Genomic DNA, 22798 nt, shown 5'->3' on the forward strand with positions numbered 1-22798 from the left:
TTACTAAACAAAATATTTTAAAATTTTATCTTGAGAAAAATATTTGCCCTCTTCTTTGGATTTTTGAATGCAGTAAATTATCTGCAGCCATTGAACTTTTTAACTTTTGTGCATAAAATCAACACACCCCACCGTGATTACATTAAATCTAAAAAAAAAACCCCAAAATACAAATTTTGACTAGGTTTTTCTCAGCAGAAACCTTTCACTTTGAAAAGAAAGGAAAATATCAACAGATTGTTATTGTCCCAATAGACATATATTCTTGCATACTGAAAGAAGTGCTATATCAAACCTACTGATGGGGATATGGAGGCAGATGAGAAAATTGCCATTGTTTTTAAGAAGCTAAAAAAAACCCTTTTTCCTTCAATGATGATTTGAGTGATTTGTCAACTTCATTATTAAAAATTCATGCCTTCCTACATGAATTTGTCTGCAGCTTTTAGACAGTATTTGTTGTGGCTTTCTTCACTATATTAAAGAGCCCTTTAGTACACAGAGGAGCTTTTTTGTGTCCCCCTCTTGTTCTCTTTGAGACACTTGTGCTGTAATCAAATCATTTTTGGTCTTCTTTCATCTTTCTTTTGACTGCCGAACAGATTGATAAGCTCTTTGTCAAATGTAATTTTCTCTTTCGTCTCAAATTTTAAGTAATAGTGCAAATACCAAATTCTGAGCTGTGAGCTCACTGAGATTGGTAAGATTTGAGCTCCTAAAAGCTCTAATGAATTTGCACTAAACTCCAGTCCTTACATTTTTCTATTATTTATTTATTTATTTAAACCTTCTTGAGTGTTCCTTCTCTATGTTTAAAACAATTGAGGCAATATCAACCCTTTTTGATTAGGTGGTACCATGAGGTAGTAAATTCAGTTTGTGTTAACTAAATTCATCAGAGCTGCTGCTTTTCATGGTTACAGTTCTCCAGGAATCAGGCCTGGCCCACTTCTCTGTAATTTCAGGGATGATCTCAGTGTTTCTTTTGGTAATCTATGAATGCCAGATGGTTCAGTAGATCTGTGAAAATCTGCTTCCCAAGAGAATTCCAAGACAGATTTTCATGCCTCCTGAAGTGTATTTTGTCCAGGAAAAATGAGGGTCTGTATGTGAATTTGCCTTTGTTGGTACATTATGGATTTCTTTGAGGCTAGTTGCAAATGTTTTAACTAAGCCAACATAATTATATGGACTAAGAATTCTTAGACCTCTTCTGAGGTAAAAAGCTTTAATTTTTTTTTTTTTTTTTGCTTGTGATTTCACCTCCTGTCCTTCTGTTTCACTTATTTTACTTGCATACCTGTTCTGCAGTTCAGTTTACATCTGACTTATCTTGTTATTTTGAAAGTTACTACTTTCTAGGATAATATTGATCAAACTTAGAAAAGAAAATATAAGCTGGAGCATGGACACCATTCTAGCAATCTCTGCATTAATTAGTACCTCTACTTATGTGTGGCACTGAGTTTTTTTAACACAGTATAATGAAAAAATGGAATTTTTAGTTAGAATTGCTGAAAGAGAGCATCACTCTATGTTCTTGCACTTTAAAATAGGCTTGTTTTGGTAAATATGTATTGAAGCAATCACTTTATTTTTCTTATATATGTATTTCCTAACTTAGGTTTAACAAAACCAGTACTATTTTGGAACAACTCAGATTTAACTGGAAATCTAACATGTAACTATTTATATTCACTGTGCAATTCCATGTTTAGATATACCTAAATCTGACAGCTGTGCTACAAGAGAAATATGTGTGCCCAAATCTCCTTTTGATGAGTGACTTTTGACTTGGGCATTTTTATTGTAATTAAGACCAAGCACCACAGCATGAAATTAAAAATATTTCATGAGTTTTCAAACAAACAAAATCAGATATGTGACCTCAGGCTAACTTTTTCTCAGTGTAAGACCTGAATTTTTGCTTTTCCTTGGTTGTTAGAAAGCATATATATCAAGTCTGTCTTTCTAGGATATTGACAATATTTTTTTATGTGCTTCTTCTTGTCTCTTCTGGATCAAGATGACTTAAAATGGCTTCATCATTCTGAAGTTTCCTTTGCCAACTTGAACTGTAGTAAAATTGAATCAAAAGCATTTAACTTTTAGTTAAGTAAGATTATAAAATGGTTTTTTTTGTACCTGATATCTGCATGGACCTGGAATGGAGAAGGAGTCCAGAATCTCTTGTTTTTAAGGATGGAGGAAGACTCTGTGGTTCACAGTGAGGGGGAAAATGCATTTTGCTTTTGAACTGGAAATTAAATCATCCATAAAAACACGATAAAATCAGATGTGTACATACTCCTTTAGGTGTTGTGGATATATGCTGTGTATCTGAAACTGGAAAAAAAATCCACTTTTTATTCTTCAGTTTATGAATTACTCCTTTTCCAAGAAAGGAAGAGATTTGCTGAAGGATCATGTAGAACTATAGTAAGGAAGAACCCTCATTAAGCTGTGCAGTAATCTGTTCCTTCAATACTATAATTTGATGAGAAACTCTTAGCAGATTATAAACTATAAAATCAATAAGCTCAGTGTGACAAATAGGTATTTGTTTTAGAAAAAAATTACAAAGTGAGACATATAATGTTTCTGCCATGATCCTTCATAACATTGTCTACTAATTTGGTAAACTAAAGTATGGATGTTTTTGTTTTGTTTTAAGAGTTTTAGCTGAGCTTGGTCTATTTTTGTATTTTTCATGGCAAGACTTGTGACATGTTTATATTTAGTACTAGAAAAATAAAACATCCATCTGGTGGTCCCCCACAGTATTAATTTTCTTGCTATTATGAGCTCTTTCTTAATACTAAGGAAACCCAGGAAATCCCAGGAAATTATTTTTGAGACTATTTTTATCCCTGATTCACTTTTACTAGGATTGTACTATTACTATCATGAATGTGATAAGTCAGATAATCAAGCTGCTTATGGCCTATATTGTGGCAAGCTGAGAGGAAAATATGCAGCATGCAGGCCTTCACTGGTCATACTGAAACAAATAACTTGATGCATATAATCAGCTAACTCAAAATACAACAAGGCACAGAGAGATTGAGGTCAGACATGCTAGAATGAAATTGGGGTCTTTCTGATGCATGTGTGCATGCGTGGGCAGAGAGCTGTTGTGCTAAGTATGAACTAGCCGCTCTGGCATGGGTAACAATATTTTTTTCTTGGCATTTTTTAATGGCTTGGAATAAAAATTGGGAAATTAGAGCTAAAGCACAGAAAAATTTCATGCAATCTACGTGTATTTTTTTAAGTATAAAGCACCACTAGGGTGATAATTCTGATTCACAGAATTAAAATATGAAATTGTTCACAGGAACATATAAATGTTAAATAGTATAGATTGAAGCCACTGTAACAGATGCAGATGAATGCTTTAGCATCTGGAATATGTGCTTTATATGTTGTTTCAAAGCTGTGTACTGCTTTAGATAGTATTTTGTTCTGTGTTGTTCAAACAGTAGGACTGAAGCGCGCTTAAATTGCTTTCCTGTCTATTATCCAGAAAAGCCTTTGGGAGTATGGGAGCTTCTGCTTCATTTATAGTACTTGAAGCCAAACAGAAATTTTTACTAGCTCAAGGAACTGATAGATATACAGGATTTCTCTCCAGAGTGCTGTGAGATGCCCTGTGCTTGACTGACTTAAGACAAAAGCTAACACTGTTGCAAGAAATGCAAGTCTTTGGGTGATGCTTTACAGATTCATCCTTATAGCAGGGACAAGAACATGTACTTTATACTAAATGCTAAGGGAAGGTTTTCTTTTCTCTGGGAAATTACTATTTTTCACCCTGATGGAACATCCACTTCAAATGTATTTTCCCATGAGCAGTAAAATTAGATGCCACAGTTCCCCAGAATGTGATATATTCTCTGTCATGGAGGGACCTGGGGCCCTGCATCTACCTTGGCTGTACTAGTTCAGTATTACATCATGCAGATCAGCCAGCTGGATATTGCTGATTGAACCAGGAACGTCATTCACCTTTTGTGGAAACACTGTCAGTCCCTGAATAAGAATTAGGAGGCCATGGAAAAAAAGAAAAAAAAAAAATAAACCAGACACTAATATAAGCTAAACTAGTACGACAAATAACTGTTCAAGAAATGGTGTAAAAATGGTACAAAAAGACAAGGTTTCTGGAAACATCTTACCTTTTCATGGAGAGGTCTGGCAAGGTTTGCATTGAAACTTCTCTGGTTATACTTCATTTTGTTTGTCTTTCTCATTAACATTTTTTTTTTTTGCCATATTAGGTAACCTTCAAATATTCTTTTTCCAGTTGTTTTTTTTTCTTGAAGAAGCTCAGCTAGAAGTGACCTCTACTCTTGTGGAAAGGAAGTGTTAATTTTTTCATACACAGTGAGACTTGCACCCCTCTGCCCCCTTTTTCTCTCAGTGGTGCATGCTTGTGTTTTTAGCAGCTCCTTTGCTATGTAGCAAGGAAGGTGTCAAAAGAAGATTAAAAATAGGAAAATAGAAAACTCCTCTGTAAGGAAAAATATAATGGGAAAACTTCCTCTGGTCCACAATTTCAAGTATTGGTCTCTGCCATAAGGTTTAGACCGTGTCTTCTCTACTCCTGACATTTCTGCCTTTTGTCAGCAACTGCAGAAGGATGAGACAGAATCTGATGTTGAGATAGCAGAGTAAGTTTGGAGATACTGTTGAGGGAAAAATCTGCCTTCACATATCTTGTACATTGGACAAATTTGAGCCAGTGGTTGAATCCCATTGCAAGCCTGAATTTCCTCATGGTTGAACCAAGGAATGTGATTACTGTTATTTTTTTTTTCTTTTTAAAGAGCATCTATACAGCTAGTATTTCACTTGACTTAAAAGCATATGTATGAAGAGTACTGTTAATACCACTCTTAAATTTCAACTGAAAATTATGGTACTGTTTGCTTTTTCATTTCAAGAACTTTATCATAACTGACTAGGCTGATGTAATGAGTATTCTGCAAAATTTGGTTGTGCTTAGCTGGGAAGTGTAATATCAGCCCACCATGGGTGATAATGGCTGTCCAAGATGTTTCATCCATGTGATGGTGGATGTTGCAGGTTGCAAAGTTTGTACTGATCAGATTTGGCTCTAGTTTATGGTTCTGTGCCATTTCTAGCTCTTGCTGAAGCTGTTCTGTAATGAATGGGGCAATCTATCTTTCTCCTACCAGTTTAAACTGTGGTTTACAGGATTGTGGTTTACAGGATTACAGGATTGTGCCATGGGATACTGTAAGTGGAAGTACAATTGCTTGAGTCACCATTTGGCAAAGGAAGGCAGCATTGATTGAATAACTTTTGAAATTATAAGTTGATGAAGCCTGTGGTGTAGATAGAATTAATAATGGCTGTACTGCTGCTGAAGGAACATAAAAGCAATGAGAATTAGTAATTGTGGCAAGAAGAAATCCTAGCATCAATTTCATCAGCCCCTATGTCCCTTAGTACAGCTAAAGTTCACAAGAGTTTCTATATATTGCAGGTGTTCATATAATATAAATGTTATCATGAAAGTGCTAGACTTTGTATTAAAACAGGAGATACTCACTTTTCTTTACAGAAAGCAGTTTCTGAATCTTTCACAATGACTTGAAGCTCCTCGTTTTCATCGATATATTTTTCTTATCAAGATTAATTATTCTTTTCTCATGCTTTCTAGTTCTCTAGTAAAATTACTTTTCTGTCTGATTTCTTTTCATGGTAGTAGTAACATCTTTAATTTGTTTTATTCTGCGAAACTCGTTTTGATTTTGCCTTGAAAACAGGCTTTCTGTTCTTGGTCCATTTTCTCAACCAGTTTTAAACATTGATGATAAGGATTGTGAACAGACCTTCAAATGAGGCCTTGTACAGTATCAGTAGTTAGTATGTTTCCATATGAGATACTTTTTGTCTCATATAATTTTTTTATTTTAACCATTTTTTTAGCCGATGCAGAGAAGTATTTCTCCATGCAAAGAAAAAAAAAATTTAAAAAATTTCAATCAGTATTTCACAAAGCATTACCCTAAGAAACTGGCAGAAACTCTATAGAATTGTTGCATTTACTGCTTTTTAGGTTTTTTCTAGAGGCTGTAGATTGTTCCCCAGACCTTTGTAAAAGCTAAGACTTCTATCAAGTGAACCAGGTTATGTGCCAATAATACCTTTGTTAGAAATTTTGAAGCTGACTGTACAGAGATTTGAGAATCAAAATGCAGAGATAGTGTATTGAGATGCTAACTTGGTATGTGTAGAGGAAACATGGAGAAGCGTGTCAACATAAAAGAGTCCCAGGTCATTCCTAAATCATCAGTTTGACCTGAATAAAACAGAGCTCAGTTCTTGTCACTGTACTTTGGTTTTCAGAATATGAAGGCTATGCTTAAGATTGCATCTCAGCTTTTGCAGTATGATTTCAGCACAGGCATTATTTGCATTAATGTCATGTTGAGCACAATGAAGCCCTTGATATTGATATGGTTTATTTGACCTTTTCACTTTGAATGAAAATCTAATTGTTTTTTGAAATGTCAGAAAAAATCCAAAAAGTAATCAGCAAAAGTACTGCTATGAAATTGGCTCTTGCAAGCAGGAGGTAGGGTTTTTTTTATATCCTAAATATCAAATACATCCACAGATGCTTAACAAAAAAGGCACTTCTTTAATGCAAAAGCTGAGTGTGCTGAAACAAAGATAGAAAGCATTCCATCAGCAGATGAAGATGATGAGCCAGCATGTTCCCCAGTAGGCCAGAAACTCAAAACCAGCGAAATACGTTTCAGACTGAATGAGCTAAATTTGCACAGTGACTTAAACTTTAAATATAGTCAGATCTGTTTCAATCACCAGTGTTGTTTGCTAGACATGACACTGTTCAGTAACAACTGAAGTTGGTAATATGGAACTGAAGTTGGTAATCTGCTTTGAAATTATCCATTTCTAGGTTATATAGAGGAGGTCAAAAATGCATAAGTCTTCTCGTGGGTTTTGTGAGTCTCTTACAAAAGTGTGTGTATAATATCTTCATTCTGTGCATACAGATTTGCAGCTGATGATGAACTTTTTATCCGTTGAGGCTTTGCTGCAAAATTGAGGGTCTTGTACCTTATATGGAACTTCTGTGGCTAACTTTGCCTTGAATAGTTTTTTTCAGCCATCGTTTCTTTGTTAATGGAGAATGTAGTTATTAAATTATTCTGAAAATCAACTGGAGGGCTTTGTAACACTGGAAACCTGGACAAAGTACCCAGTTAAAGTAATACATAACATCTAGTACTGCAACTAAATCAAAAAATAGGGTTTGCTGAGGCAGCTCTCATGGAAGTGCAAGAGGGCTTAACATCTGGTTTTGCTTTCCTTTCAAGAACTTGGGTGTACATTTAGTACTGAAACATATTAAAGAGAGTAGTTCCTGGAATGATACAGGCCTTCCTTGATATTGTCAATGTACCTTGAATACATTTTCTAGGTTACTGGAAATAGGAAAACATTGTACACCTCTTTAGAAAGGGTGGAAAGGAGAGCCCCAGGAACTACACACCTGTCAAGCTTCACCTCTGTGCCTGGGAAAGTCATGGAACAGATCCTCCTACAAGCTATACTAAAGTACAGGGAGTCATGGGGGTGATTTCAGACAGCCAGCACGACTTCATCAGAGGCAAGTCCTGCCTGCCCAACACAGTCAACTTCCATGATGGAGTGACTGCGATGGAGTGGACAAGGGAAGCACTACAGATGCCATTTATCTGGATTACAGGTCCCTTCCAAGCCAAGCCATTCTTTGATTTTGAAATTGCCTTAAATCTATAGCTGCTGTAACAAAACAGCCTTCAGGTGTTCTAGGTATAGAACAATTCTTTGTCCATAAGTGCATGTAGACTAGGGTAATGCAACTTATGCCTTCACCCCCTCCTCAGACTAGTTTGTATAACTGAGCACAAATAGGCATTTGTGGGGCATTTAAAGAGTAGTTTTACCCCAGTGACAGTGAAGCTCACTTAATGCAAAAAGTCCACCCTCATTTTCTTAGTCATGAAGAACTGATTATTTGCAGGCTTTAGTATTGAATTTAAATACTTGAGTGTCTTAAGACACTTTTATTCAGAAAGTAGACAAAGACAGGTGATTTTGTTTACTTGCCCAAAACAAGCCAGAATTATTGGCAAAGAAACAGCCAAGCAAGATATTATTTGTTCTGAGAGTGATTTGCTGAATATCATGTCTCCTGACTTTTGATCAGATGAGCATTATTGGAGATTATTTGGATCAATGGTGGCATATGACATACTTCAAGTATCTGTACAGAATATATCTGATTATAGCCGATTAGTACCTGTAGATGTAAAATGTCAAATCTACTGTGCATATTTAGGCCTTCCCAAACATCTGTTCAGTGAGATCTGAGGTTGTTGTTTTGTGTATGCAGAGGGTTTTTGAGGTGAGTCTACATTTAAAAAACAAAATTAAAAAGGCCATTAAGGAAATTAGTAGTTTAATGTGAATAGGACATTTGAGATTTCACTTGTAAGGCTGGGTTGAACAAACACTTGATTTGTTATTTGTCCGAAAACAACTAAAATTAAAGTATACATCTGTTCTGCTCTAGAAGCTGAAACCCTTTTTTCTTAAGCTAAAAGCTGAGAGGTGAGAGCTAAGAATATGAATATGAGCACATTGGGTAGAGAAAAGAGCTCATCTGTATACTGGTGTGATTCAGAACTGAAATTATTTTCATGACTTTTAGCATTTAGGATACAGTTAGGCTACTATTTTTCTTTCTAAATGGGAGTTGCTTGAAGACTTTTTCTAAGTAGCCATTAGAATGCATAATATTTTGTTGCCATATAGGAGTTGAAAAGTTAATTTCTGCAGGGTCGCAGTGTATAATACACTACAATATGGTTCTTCTTTAGTCCATTTTCCCCACTCCTCACTGGCTTATGTTTTGTCTTGTCATGATAGAAGAAAGCCATAAAATCTTTTCATTTACTGACCTCTTATTCTCTGTGTAGGAATTCATATGGCACTTACTTTCATGCTTTCTCTGACTTTCCTTACTTCATTTCCTTCATAAGTTTTTAAACAGATCATTTGCCACTTTCCCAAGATGCTGCTCTTTTAGGCCTATTCAAGCCTTTAGACATAGTGAATGGTATAGCCTGAGAATCATAACATTGTAATGTGTTTTATATCTGCTTATCATGATATTGTAACTTAGATAATGCAGTAATTTGACTTAACTTTTGTGCATCCTAGCTGTGAACGTGAATTCAACATCACCTTTGTGGCTCTGAGCTACAACTTTGAGCCAAACCTGACATTATCTAAATTTGTTAGAAACCACTTACACATGGTAAAGTCTTGAAATTGAGGCATCATCAGAACAAGGACTATTATTTGCATTAAATTGCTTCCACCATAAAATATCAAAAAGTATAGGTATTCAGTGAACTATACTTAATGATGTCTTAATCTCCAAGATGCCAGTTTTCGAAAAGTCATATGGAGTGAGATACTGCCTTTGTCATGTTCTCATCATTGTATGTGGTCATAAAGGGGACATTTTGAGGTAGTGTTGTTTAATTATTTCATGACTTTGGAATTTTTCTTTCTTTGTTTACATTCCAGGAAGTATATGACCCAGTCCTTTTTCATAAAAATGGACTATTCCATAATATATGCAAGAGGTTTTTAAATTTGAGAAGATATTCAAAATGGTAGTCACAGCCATTTCAACCTATGTAGTTTCTATTTAAATAACAGAATACTATTTTCAGTTGCAGTTTTCATCATTTTGATTGCTTTGTAAAGTAAGGAGTGGAAAAATTAGTTGTAAAAGAGATTAATTTTTTTATATGTACGTATAGTAATAAATGTACAATTCTGTACTTTTTAACCTTTATTTCTTTACATATGAGAGTATCTTTTTCAGTGTTTTCAGAGTTATTCTGTGAAAATTTTGACTGTTATAACATTAATAAAATTGTTTCCATTGCTTTGTTTCTAAGGAGACAAGTTTAGTTGCATACATGTATTCTTTCAGATACTGACACAATTTTGCTTTCAGATTATCTACAGATGTAGATTGGTTTTAGAATATCAACAAAATACCTTCAGTTTTTTCTTTGTTATAACTCAGAGTGCGACTTATCAGATTTATTATGATCAAGACTACTATAATTAACATATTTTGAATTTAAAACTAGTATTCTTTCCTGTTTTTAAATTTTTTTAAAGCAATTACAAAATGTAATAGTGAGATAAGGTGTGAGATCCTTAGCATTAAAGGACTGAACAGCTTTCACGAAACAGGTATGTTAGAATAATTAGTGGTTTCCTCAAAATCTCGGCACTAAGCCTTGCATTTTTCTGCCACTCCTCCTTCTCAGTTCCTTTCCAATGTTTCTTTAACTGTCCCTGATGCAATTCACCTAAGAAATCAAATCTCTTAGCTGCTCTTCTACATAGTACTTCAGAAATAGACTTCAAACATAAAGAAAATCAAGGGGGTAAGTTGAGATATAGTAAAAGATAGATACTCCCCAGTATGACTGATCATATGCAGCCAGGATGTTGGATTTATCTCGTTCTTGAAAAAGGTACTGTATCACTGAGGCTTTGTAGTTTCAGCTTCTTGATTCTTTGGTGAAAAGAGTGACACAGAATTAGCGTTGGATCAGACAACGTGCTGTCCAATTTGTCTCTCTATGTCACTGGTCTGGTACATAATTAATGCTTTGACTTCAACCTGATTAATGCTATTCTTAAGTATTTTCTAAATTAATATCGACAGGTCAGTTTTATGGTGGTTTCCTTAGTCTCTTTAAATCAGCTGCACCACTTATTTCATGTTCTAGTATTTCTTATGGTCAGGGAACAGATAAAGGCACTGATCACAAAGACATCTTTATCTTCCCTCTTAACTTTTCATCCCTCTAGTCTTCTGTTTGCTAGCAGCTTATTTTGGCTTGGTTTTTTTTTTTTTTTCCTTTTTGTAACCTTAAAATAAGTTCCATTATTGTACGAATAGACTTCTCTCCTTTGAAAACCCACTAATATTAAAGCAGTTTATGGAACCAATAATTTTTTGTTGGATTGATGATTGTCAAACTAGTGAGTATTATCTGTATTCAATACTGTATTATGTTGAATTCTAGTTTGACTCTGGATTTAGAGTTCTGGGATATGGAATACATTAATTAATTTTTAAAATATATATATATATATTTAAGTTTCTTTAAATTATGTACACATTCCCTTAATTTCTTGATCTTTGTTATTAGTTTCTGTAACTTCATTAAGATTCTTCTCGATGGATTTGATTCCTTAACTCTGTGTTGTCTAGCTTTATCACATATTTTACTCTTAGCTCAGCCTTCAGCTACAAGAGTGGCTCTGCTACGTTACTAATGCTTCTCCTGTTCTTGTATTTCACCTTTCTGTGGCTTCCAGTTCCTCCAGTGTTCTCTGCTCTCCTTTCCCTTCCATTTTTCATTTGCTGATTTCTTCATTCATGGTTATATCCTCATTAGAAAAAAACTGTTCTGACAGTCTCATGTGCAGATTCATCAAGCATTTTTTTTAATTACAATTTTCACATTCATATATAAACCACAAAGTAAGTTCTCTGTTCATTCCGTTCCTTCACCCATCCATTTTAACAATTCTTTGTGTAATGGTAATGTGAAAAGTCAGTTACTACAGGCCTTTTACCTAATGATAATATTCTTTTTATTCAATTGCAAGAAAAAATAGGTTAATCTGAACAGATGTGGAGAAGATGTTCAATGAGTGAATGAGTGGAGTAAGGAGTCCCTCAGATGTGGTAGCTATCTTATTTTTAGTGTAACAGTCTGAAGGTGTGAAAAAATGGGTTTTGACTATAAAAACATAAGTCAAGCATATAATTGTCAAGAAAGATTTCACCCAAAGGTTAATGTTGAACAAAAAGGGAAAAAAAAGTATCCCAGTACTGGATTACTTGGAGCTAGACATTAAGAAAGTTATCTTAGTAACCAGGAGAATAAGGGGAATACAGCTGTGAAATAACCTTCCCAGACGACTAATGGGGTAAAAAGAGAAGTGGCAAAAAAAGGCAGTTTATTGTCTGGCAACATACTAGACTCTGACCTAGGTCTCAGAGAATGTGCTTCATTTAGTTATGAGCTGCTGTCTCTCCTATATGGAGGCCTTGCATTACTAGACCATGCTTCAGGTCCTAGCCAGCATCTGTCCCCTTTTACCAGTTCATACTGTTTATCCTTCAGGAGGATAGTGATGCAGATATGATGGTTTCACTCATTCTCAGTTCATATCTTCTCTAAACTTGAGAGCTCTCACAGGTGCAGAGGATTCTCATTGTCCTATCTCCACACTCTCTCTCTCTCCCTCTCTCTCTATCTTTCTCTCTCTCTGTGTTCCAGGTATCTATCCCATCTAGTTGCTTCTTTTTAACCCTCCAGCTCACAATATCTCTTTGCAGTATTATCTTCTCATCCTTCATCTTATGAAGTCCAAGTCTGATCATATTGCTGTTATCTAATCTTTTTTCTTGTTTTTGACTTCTTCGGTACTGTGCTTTACCTCTTTAAAAGAGTTTCTCTTGCTCCCTGTTCAAGCCATTGGCTCTATCTATGCTGATAAATTAGTCTTTGCTAATTTATCAGCATCAATGATGCCTGTGTGATTGGGCACTGGAACCTGGACTCTGATTTGGAGATGTCAAGTTCAATAACATGGAAAGGAGCCATTCACTGACAAAAATGTAACTGCTACTTCCACGTCTCTGCTGACTTGTGTACAACCACATATTAGAAATGCATTCCATCCTTCTGTGTGTAACCTGTTACATTAATATTCATCCTCTGTTTTCTTTGGTAATACTTGAAATCCCTGAATTCTATTGCTGGGCTATGTCTGTAATCACCTTTACATTTATATTTGGGGTGTCTCACTGAGAAGTCTTTCTTATTCAGCCTTCTATTTTTCTCCTAAGTTTTCCCAGCTAGCTGTTCTTTGTTGCTTTTAATTTGCTAGATAATATTTTCTGCAAAGAACTATTTGTATTTCTCCTTTACTCAGATATTCTTTTGTTAACTAATTAAGAATTCAAGATAAAAATTGTCAACTAGAATCTTAAACTTCGTCTTGGTGATCACTGCAGAGCTCATGTGTTCTTCAACTTGAATTTCTTTAGAAGTTCTCACTTTCGCTATAGGAGCAAAGACACTTATAGATGTTCTCTAGGTACCACTTTAAAGATGCAGCCTTTTCTTTCTGTCTCCACTTTTGTCCATGCTTTTGTCCTGTTATAATTCAATTGTTGGAACATCCTTCTCTCTGACCTTTGCAAATTCAATATTTCTTTACTCTCATCTAGATTCAGTTCTTGCTTCAAAGTTAATTTCCTGCCCTATCATTTTGTCCATCTTTTACATCCTCCCACTGACTCTCATGTTAAGTATGTCTTTGAACCCAGACAGAACCTAAAGCACCCCCTGACAGATCTAGCTTGCATCTCAGTCTTGTTAGTATCACAGATTTAACTTAGTGGTTCACCTACCTACTTCAAAGTTGAACTTTAACCATTTCTCTGCCTGCCTTTAGTCATCATCAGGGCCCAATACTGCATTTCTCAAGTCAGAAATTTACATTTTTAGTTTCTCCTATCATGAGCCCTAACACTCCTTCAGAAAGCTATCCTTGTCATTAGTAGTTACCCTGATGCCTTCAAAATTTATTGCATGTCATTTCCTTTGCCAATCCCTTGCATTTCATATTCTAACGCATGATATGCTGCATCCAGCATAAAATGCATCTCTCTGGGTTTTGTAGTCCCTACACAAATCCTACCTGAAATAAAATTCAATAAACCTTGAGGCTTGTTGAGCTCAAACAGACCCAAAAGCACTCCCTGACAGATCCACCCTTCATTTCAAGGTTTATTGAAGGCATTGTAAAGGAGAAAGGGACTGTAAGACCTCTCGAAACAGTGAGTGCAGAATCTGAATTACTGTTACTTTCTGGATTCCATACTATGAGTTTAGTTCTTCCCTTAAAGCTGGCTTTGATTGTAATGCAGTAACTCAAATGGCTCAGAATAATCCATAAGATAACTTTTTCTCCTTTCTGTCCTTCACTTGTCCTGCATGGAGCCAGTGTTACCTTTAGTTTTTTTACATCTAGCTCTGTCAGTTGAGCAACACAACAAATGCTGACATACCTGTAAGATAATACTTACTCTTGTCATTTACTACCTCATCTTGTTTCTCATATTGCTCATCCACCAATGAATCTTTCTCTTCAGCCCTTTATTTTACTAAACTCTGATCTAAGAGTTGCTCTGTCAGTCCTAGGCTAAACTGATTCGTTTGTGTGCCAGTGCAGCTCTTTGCAACACACTGATTCATATGTTGACAAGAAGGCCCTGCTGGGAGGTCACATTCTCAGAGAGATGGGGGTCCTTACTAGGTGTGCTCCATGCTGGCACTCCCCTAGCTGGATACTGGCTAGTCAGTGTCTGGTAAGAAGTCTGCTCTATCTGGCCTGACCAGCAGATGATGCTGACAGTGTGAGTTCCATTAGTATCAAATTGGGTTTTGATTACAGCTGTTCCAGTCCAAACTCCCTACAATCACAAATTTTCATGCTGCTTTTATTCTTTCAGGTAACTTTATTTCAAAAGTCTCTTTGAAGTTTTTCACCAAACTGCAGAATGGATGAGGCCTCTAGATATGATCTGGTCCAACCCCCTTGCTCAAGCAGGATCAGGTCCATATCTTTTGAATGAAAACTCCATCACCTCTCTGGAAAACCTATTCAGTTACCCTTAGGGTAAAAAAGTGTTTCCTGATGTTCAGTCAGCACTTCCTGTGTGCTGACTACGTGCCCATTGCCCATGTCGCTGGGCATCACTGGCAAGAGCCTGGCTCCACCCTGTTTTTACTGTCCCTTCAGATATCTATAGACACTGATAAGCCTTTTCTTCCCTAGGCTCTCTCAGCCTTTCTGCAGAGGAGAGATGCTGCAATGGCAGCTTCCATATGGCCCTTTGCTGAATTGTCTCCTGCATGTCCATGTTTCTCTTGTACTGAGAAGCTCAGAACTGGACTGCACTCCAGGTGTGGCCACGCCAGTGCTGAGTAAAGCAGATCACCTCCCTTGATCTGTTGTCAATACTTTGCCTAATGCAGCTTAGGATACAGTTTGCCTTCTTTGCACAGGCTCATCTGTAGCTGTTGAATTAAGCTAATGGTTGTCTTTCACTTTAACATGTTTGGTTGGGGCCTGATAATAGTCATCCTTTTTAACATGATAATTTGCAGCAAACATCCTTCAGGCATTTTAGTGTAACCAATAAATGTATACACACAGTATTTACACTCACAGTGGTATCTTAGCAGGTGGTGTTGTCCAGACCATTTTCCAAGGCTGACATTAAAATTTCCTGTTAAGTCCTCATTATTAATGGCACCAACTATCGTTTTTTACTCAGATTTGCAATGGGCCCAGTGATTGATGTAGTTCTTTATCCTACTTTGGATTCTTTCCTTAACTCTGATTATAAACTCAGTACTAACCCTTTCCAAGCAAAAGCCCATAATGGGTAAAGAACTAATATTTGTCTGTTCACTGTTTGTAGTTGCATGTCTCGTACTAAACCTATGAGCAATACCTGATCCTTTCAATGCCTCTGAACAGTGTACTAGTATACGAAGCCTTTCTGATACTTGATATGTTTGTTTACAAAAAGCACGGATTTTTGCATCTGCCTAATCTTAGTTGTTTTCCATCATTTGGTCTGTTTGTTGGTTTTATCTTCTGCACAAACAGGGTCCATGTGGTTGCTTAGTTTTCTAGATCTCCATTTAAGCAATAAGAATTCTATTACAGCTTGGACAGCTGACCCCAACTGGGTAAAGGGATATCCCACAGAGTCATACTCAGACTATAAACCTGGGAGAAAGCTGCCTAGGGGGCCACTGCTTGAGAACAGGCTGAGCATAATTTGGTTAGTGGTGAGCAATTGCTGTTCATTTGCGTCACTTGCTTTTCTTGGGTTTTGCTTCTCTCTCTTCTTGTTAATTTCCTTTTCCTTACATTTTAATTAAAAATATTATTTTATTTAAGTTATTTTGATGTTCTTATCTCAACCCATGAGTCCATGAGTTTTCTTACTTTTAGCCCTCCAGTTCTCTTTCACATCCCACTGAGGGGGCAGAGAGTGAAATTACTGACAAATTACTCTCAAATTACTCACAATTAACGAAATTTGCAAAGTGGATGTTTAGCAATCTCACCACTAACCTCAAGTACATGAAACTTATTTCAGTTTTATTGCTGTGTCCATGCCAAAAGCAGCACATCTTCTGCAAGATATTCAGCATCAGGCTGATGGCTGGGGGATATATGCATCTATGCCAGTAAAATTAAATTTGGGGCCCACAGCTGAACTGTGTTCCAACTTAGAGCTGAGTTTTGAAAGTATCATAAGCTCAAGCCAAAATTATTACAAATGCCAGTTCTTCTCTAAAAACCAGTCTTATAAACAGCCTATGGCTTTACTAATATTTTATAAGCTCACATTAGATAGTGAAACTAGTGGCTACTATATCTACTAGTAAATTAAACAATGTGAAGGCATGGGCCCAAGCACTGTTACTCATTTACTTATGTGGTTGTTTTGTTAGAAAATGCCTTGGCATTATTCTCACCTTGCACTTTCTCAAATAATTCCAAGATGTGGTTTAGTTGTTACTCCAGTATAGGAACCCGTAGGCAGTTTGCATGTGGCTCGTCTCTCTGGTCAGTGTTTACTGCTAGGTTTGTGGCCAGTCTGTGCCAGCTGGCCTCATAGTCAAAAACTGGCACTCTTAACTGAGTCACAGAAGAGTGGACAATGTATCTGTTCTACAGCAACTTCATAGGAAATGCTTTTATTATGCAATAAATGTGCCATAATCAAAAATACTTTTATTGCTCTTAGATTCACTCTGGGGCTGTAATGTAGCGCACCAAGGGGCCGTAAATTCACTCTAGTTTATACCCCACCAAGTCTTTTATCCGTAGCAGTGGTCCTTCACAAAATCTTCAAATCATTATGGTATGTAAAGATAAATAAAATGGAAGGATATTGTGGTCAGAGAAGTTTGTCATCAAACACATGCCATACCTGTGTATGCTGGAGTATTGAATATATATGCTGGCTACTGTACTAATTTGCCTTCAACCAAAATTTGTATATTTCTGTTTGACCACTGTGTTTGTGGAAGTGTGTATTCAAATAGCAATAACAAATAAGGATTTTCCACAATGTAGTTTGTTTTTCTTGCAGTGTGCATACTCATGAATCTCAATGATCTTAGTATCATATGCTGTATGTAGCACTGCAGCACCATCTTGTGTGAGCTGCAAATGTAGTTTCTGTCTATGCATTCAGTGAACTTCATGTGGAATATAACTATTTTATTTAAAACCCTTCTATGTGAAACCCTTCTATGAAATTGGGAAATGAGAACACAGAACCTCCTTACTGTGTGGTAGATTTTGTCACAGTGCATTCATTTAAGGTACCTTATTGTTAGGATGGTCCATATAAATATGAAGCATGGGATGCTGTCTGCATTGTGCTACAAAACTACAGAATTGGAATCTTTATGAGAAATAAAGTGAAACAAAACTATAGTATGGGAAAAGGCTGCTAGGGAAAATTAAGTAGAAATGTCTATGAAAGAGCTGACAGGAATAAAGCTGAAAAATGCTTTTAAATGATAGCAGGTGGCTAATGGGTAAGGACACAGAACTAAGTGTTCATATTCAGCTGTAGTGCTTTGAGTTTTCTCTGTGTTTGGAAAGATGCACATGTGTAGGGACAAAAAATGAGAAGAGAAACACATAAAACAATTTTTAAAATATGACAGAGCAAACAATAATTGGAGGCATCGTTGTGGTGCATTGAATACACTCCTACCTTTTGATATCTCACATATGGATGTTTTTTCCACCTTTTCAAGCTCTAATTTGTGTCGTGTTTCCTTTCATTATTCCTTCTACTTTTACAGAGCCAATTTCAGACTACTCAGCAGTTTGTTTAAGAGGAATCATAGTCTTAATGCAGGTTCAGCCATGGAGGTGGTAACTATTAGTTACCATTGCTGTGAGTCTAGTATATCATAGTGGTCTTGACAGCTCTTTTCTGAGTGTAATGAAAATAAGCTCTCACCTCACTCTTAGCACTTTCAGTCTTTTATTTTTCTCTGTCAAATATCTACTTTTTCCATATATATTTTGGGCAGTTTTAAATATATAGTAACTCCAATTCTCTTTGAGTGATTATTCATTTACATGATAGAAACACATAGGTTTAAGAACTCAAAGCATAGGAATTTTTTTGCCTTCACTGTAACATATAAATGCACTTGACACATATGTGCTGCCTGAAGGCGGCACAAGGGTAAAATACACCCCTTCTTCCTTTTGATATGGAACTGAGTCATAACTGTTTCCATGCCATAGCACCTAGAGTGTCCTGGGCCACAGTATTTTCTGACTATTCTTCAGTTAGTGCTAGGAATAAAAAGTTGATGTTTTACTGCATACTTTTTCTATGATTTCCTCAATCAAAACATCTAGCTTCAAACTACACTGTACATGAGAGCACATCATATCATGCCAACTGCATCAAATGCTTGAATTCCCAGAGGAAAATGGTGTCATTGCTGAATATTCAGTCTGTTGGGGTTTCAGATGTGACAGTAAAAGAGCTATTTAAAAGCTGCAGTCTGCCTTTTTGGTAGGAATAACTGGTGGAGATATGGACCCAATAAATTTGGTTTTATTTTCACAGTAAAATAAATAGTGTTGTATAACTTTAGATCATGACTATAGATATCAGGAGAGAGATACTTTGTGATCAAGAAAGATGGCATTTGACTTCTCTGCAATCAAATCTCTCCCAGCTCATGGCCAAATAATTTTGTGTTAGTCTTTGGTGATTGCTAAAAGTGCAGATCATGTAGAGAAAGCACTCACCTATAGAATGAACATATATATTGACAGATGGGGGAAAAACCCTGTGCTCTTTATGCATACATTTGTGGTCCATTGTTCTTCTCTGTCCTCTTTGGCTACAGTTTGTGTTTGTGAGCCTTAGGCGAAAAAATTTTTCCTCTTCCTTTTGAAATGATAAAAGCAACCAGAAGAAAAAAAATCTGTGGCTATCAGTTGCTGAAGACAGACTGCAAAAAAACAACAAAAAGTTGTATCAGTGCTTCTCTCACCACACCTTCTAGCTCTCTGCTTGCCATGTGTAAACTAGTGAGAGGTTGGGTTTCCCCTTTTGCAACAGTTTTGCCAGCAAGAAGGTGCAGCTAATTCTGAAAGCCTTTAATCTGGCGTGCTTGAGCATTTTTGCAGCCATCATGTCCATATGAGCAATACACCCTGAAATCTCTCTACCTGACTGTGTAAACATTACTTCCTCTTAACTAATCTTCCATTACACCTTCCATTTTTCACTTTTAGATTCACTCATGTGAAAGATTTAAGTGTTTTCTGAATCAACATTAATCTAAAGCAACTACCTCCTATAGCTCAGACAGTTAAAGGAATTGAGAAAAGACATAATTATTGTTAAATTGAAGATACTAAAATTTAAAGTTCAGTGGCAATAAGCATTGGCTAAATAATAAAGATTAGCTAAAAATTTTCTACAGGAATGGAGGGTGGATAACAGTATCCAAGATTTTGATAGTTTTAAAATTAGTTTAGAAGCCTCATGGCATGATTCCAACCCCAGCTGAGGACTGAAAGAGTTATGTAAGAGACTGGTGCAAAGAGAATAAAAGCCATTTGTATAGGTGGTCGAAAACACCCCTATACAAACCAAGTCACTTCCAGTACATCAAACCATAATCAGTTCTTTCCACTGGCACACTTTGTGTGTTCTGTTTTACGTCAGAGATACACCAAAATCCCAGGCACTGCAAAACCTGTGGAACAAGAAGGGAAGTGCTATGGATATTTTGTATTTTGCCATCCTATATCCTGAGTGTTGATTAAAAAATCAATTTCTCCTTTGAGTTTTGCAGTTTCCATGAAGAAGCTATCACAGAGAACACAAACCAAAACTCAAACCTGAGCAGTGGCTCTGATAGCAGCCATTCAGGAAACATTTGTGCTTTCCTCAACACACCACCTTTGTTCCCACTGTTTCTGTCCATATGAGGCTTATAGAAAAATGGCTCATCTTCACTTTGTATAGAGTATTATTTTATTAAATAGACTGCACTAATAGGCTGGAATTCAAATTTCACTTACCTAAGATTATAGTGGAATCGGAGGGGATTTTTCATCAGTGGTTTATATGTCCATATAGATTATTTTAGTGTGTTTGTCACCCTTTTCTACTGTTGTTTAAGAATATACTATTTAAGAACTTAGTGTGTGTGCTGACAGTAGTAATTTCCTTTTAGTAATTTCCTTTTAATTTAATTTCTTTCATTTCAGATAACTCTCGGAGTGATCCAGTTGAAGTGACAGCACTTTATTCATTTGAAGGACAACAGCCAGGTGACTTGACTTTCAAAGCTGGAGACAGAATCACAGTGACAACTAAAACGAATTCCCAGTTTGATTGGTGGGAAGGAAGCATAGGAGGAAAAACTGGCATCTTTCCAGCCAATTATGTTGCCATAAGTAACAACTAAATTTATACAGAGTAAAATGTTGAGGCAGTAATATATTTACACTGAAAAATATATTTTAACTTTTCAGATTTTATTAAAATGAGATTTTAGATCAATACTATTCTAACAAAAAAAAGATTAAATGCTTTGTATGACCATAACTTTCCCCTACATTTATTTCTTAAGTAAACAGTAGGTGATAGTCAGTTTATGAGAGTTTTATTTTTAAGCAAGTTGCCCCAAAAAGTAATCCAATTTATGTATCATTTCAATTCGGTCTTGCTATATGGATTAATTTTTTACATGAGGGAAATACTGGAAACAGTTAAAAATTAGATATGCTGAAAAAAAAAAAAAAGTTGATTTCTCTCAAATTGTAATTTATGGTCTCTTTCCTTAATAAATGCTCTTAAATTTGCTTCAAACCATGTCTGAGTTCTTTGCTTAATAAATACAGATGTTTTTCCACAGGTATGGCAGTTAAAAGCACCTTCCTACTTGGTTTTAAAAATCACTCTAGATATTGCAGTTTTTTTAGTAACTACTTTATGTCTGGTCTGCAACTTTTCTTATTGTTAGGCACACAAAGACCTTTTGTTTGAAAACAACTCTGTGATAGTTAAGCAGTTCAGCTTCTCTGATAGCTTGCCCTCACCTTTGAAGAATTTAAGCACTTCTGAAAGTTTGTTTAGAAAAATGCATGAAGAGTCCCTCAGAAAACATATAGTCTTATCCTTGATTGCTGTAGGAACTTGTTCCACGGATCTCTCTCTCTCCACAAGATAGAGAAATTTCTGGTTCACGAGTGAGCTTCAATTCTTCCTGCTTCTTCCAATTTAAAACTTTTTGAATGTCTAATCTTTAAGAAAAGAACAACATAAAGTAAAGTACAGAGTAAATAGAGTATATTTATAATAATAAGATAGGGAAAATATTTCTGTAGGATAGATGTGATAGTAATGTATAATTATTTATTATGTCATAATAATATGACATAGTATGATTATGAGATTTCAACTTTGTTTTGAGTACATTTGTAAATCAACTTGTAAATTTGTAAATTTTTAAGATAGAGATGCTGCCTTTAAAGTTGATGTGACAAATCAGAGCAAAGATGAGAATGAGGCTTTGAGTTTTTTAGAACTAGTTTAGTTCCCTTCTCAATGCTGGATCTGCTGGATTTGCCTCTTACTTGGAGTTAATGCCAAGATGATAATTATGCTCCATCTGCTTTTCCCCACTTGAAAATGTCCTTGTTTCTTCTATGAGAACCAGAAATTTAGTATGTGTGATCTTTCCAGCAACCAAGTTATAGTTGCTCTATTATGATCCACTAACCTCTCAGGTAATCTTTAGCTTTAAGGTATCCCATCAGAACGGTAAGGCTAAGCCTAGTGTAGATGAAGACTTTGCATTATTTATTTCTACTCATTGGCAAAAGTTTCTGGATTTCTTTCAGACTGGGCCAAAATACGTTTTGATAAACAAACTCAAAATGACACAGAATAGACTGAAACCAAAATCAAATGCGTTTCCAACCTTCCCATGAAAATCCTTTACATGCTTTTCTTCATAATTTGGACAGAAATCTGTCCTCAAATAGATACCACCACCAAATAGATCCATACTGCTTGCCTGTGTTTTCTTAGTAAATATTTTCCAGATAGTGGGAAAGACTTGTACAACGTCATGTAGCTTCAGTGGAAATATATGCTGCCAATATATGCCTTTAGAAGGACTGTTGTAGCATCTGCCAATTTCAGCTGAGAAAGCAGGTTCTGTGCTTACCTATCTTTGACAGACTGTATCTATTCCTTCTTAAGCCAGAAAATACCAAATAAGCCGCCATCAGGACTCAGTGAACAGGATTTATAATAGTGTGATAGTCCCAGAAGCTAGATATTGTCACATATTCACAAAGAATAATTCCTGCATTTATGATATCCTGTTGCTGGGCTTTAGTTTTACAGTATAAGCTGAAGCATCCACTAGCAGAATTTTGATGTAATACTTCATTAGTCATTTCCAGAATGCTGGCTGCTTTTTCAGCCAGTGTACTTGCCTTTATGTAGAGTTGTTAAAGCTTCTTAACTCATCTCAAG

General features: G+C 36.0%; 1 protein-coding gene across 2 annotated transcripts in view; it reads left to right on the plus strand.

The window, feature by feature from the left end:
• SH3YL1 (SH3 and SYLF domain containing 1) overlaps positions 1–21108 on the plus strand; it is a 47852-nt gene extending 26744 nt beyond the window's left edge. For both annotated transcript variants that reach the window (XM_041477422.1, XM_041477421.1), the window contains exon 10: positions 20518–21108. In XM_041477422.1, the coding sequence (XP_041333356.1) occupies positions 20518–20717 (200 nt within the window). In that variant the 3' untranslated portion in view covers positions 20718–21108. The remainder of the gene's footprint in view (positions 1–20517) is intronic.
• Positions 21109–22798: the final 1690 nt, after the last annotated feature.

Source organism: Pyrgilauda ruficollis, unplaced genomic scaffold (assembly GCF_017590135.1).
Source record: "Pyrgilauda ruficollis isolate IOZ18807 unplaced genomic scaffold, ASM1759013v1 scaffold40, whole genome shotgun sequence".
Lineage (NCBI taxonomy): Eukaryota > Metazoa > Chordata > Aves > Passeriformes > Passeridae > Pyrgilauda > Pyrgilauda ruficollis.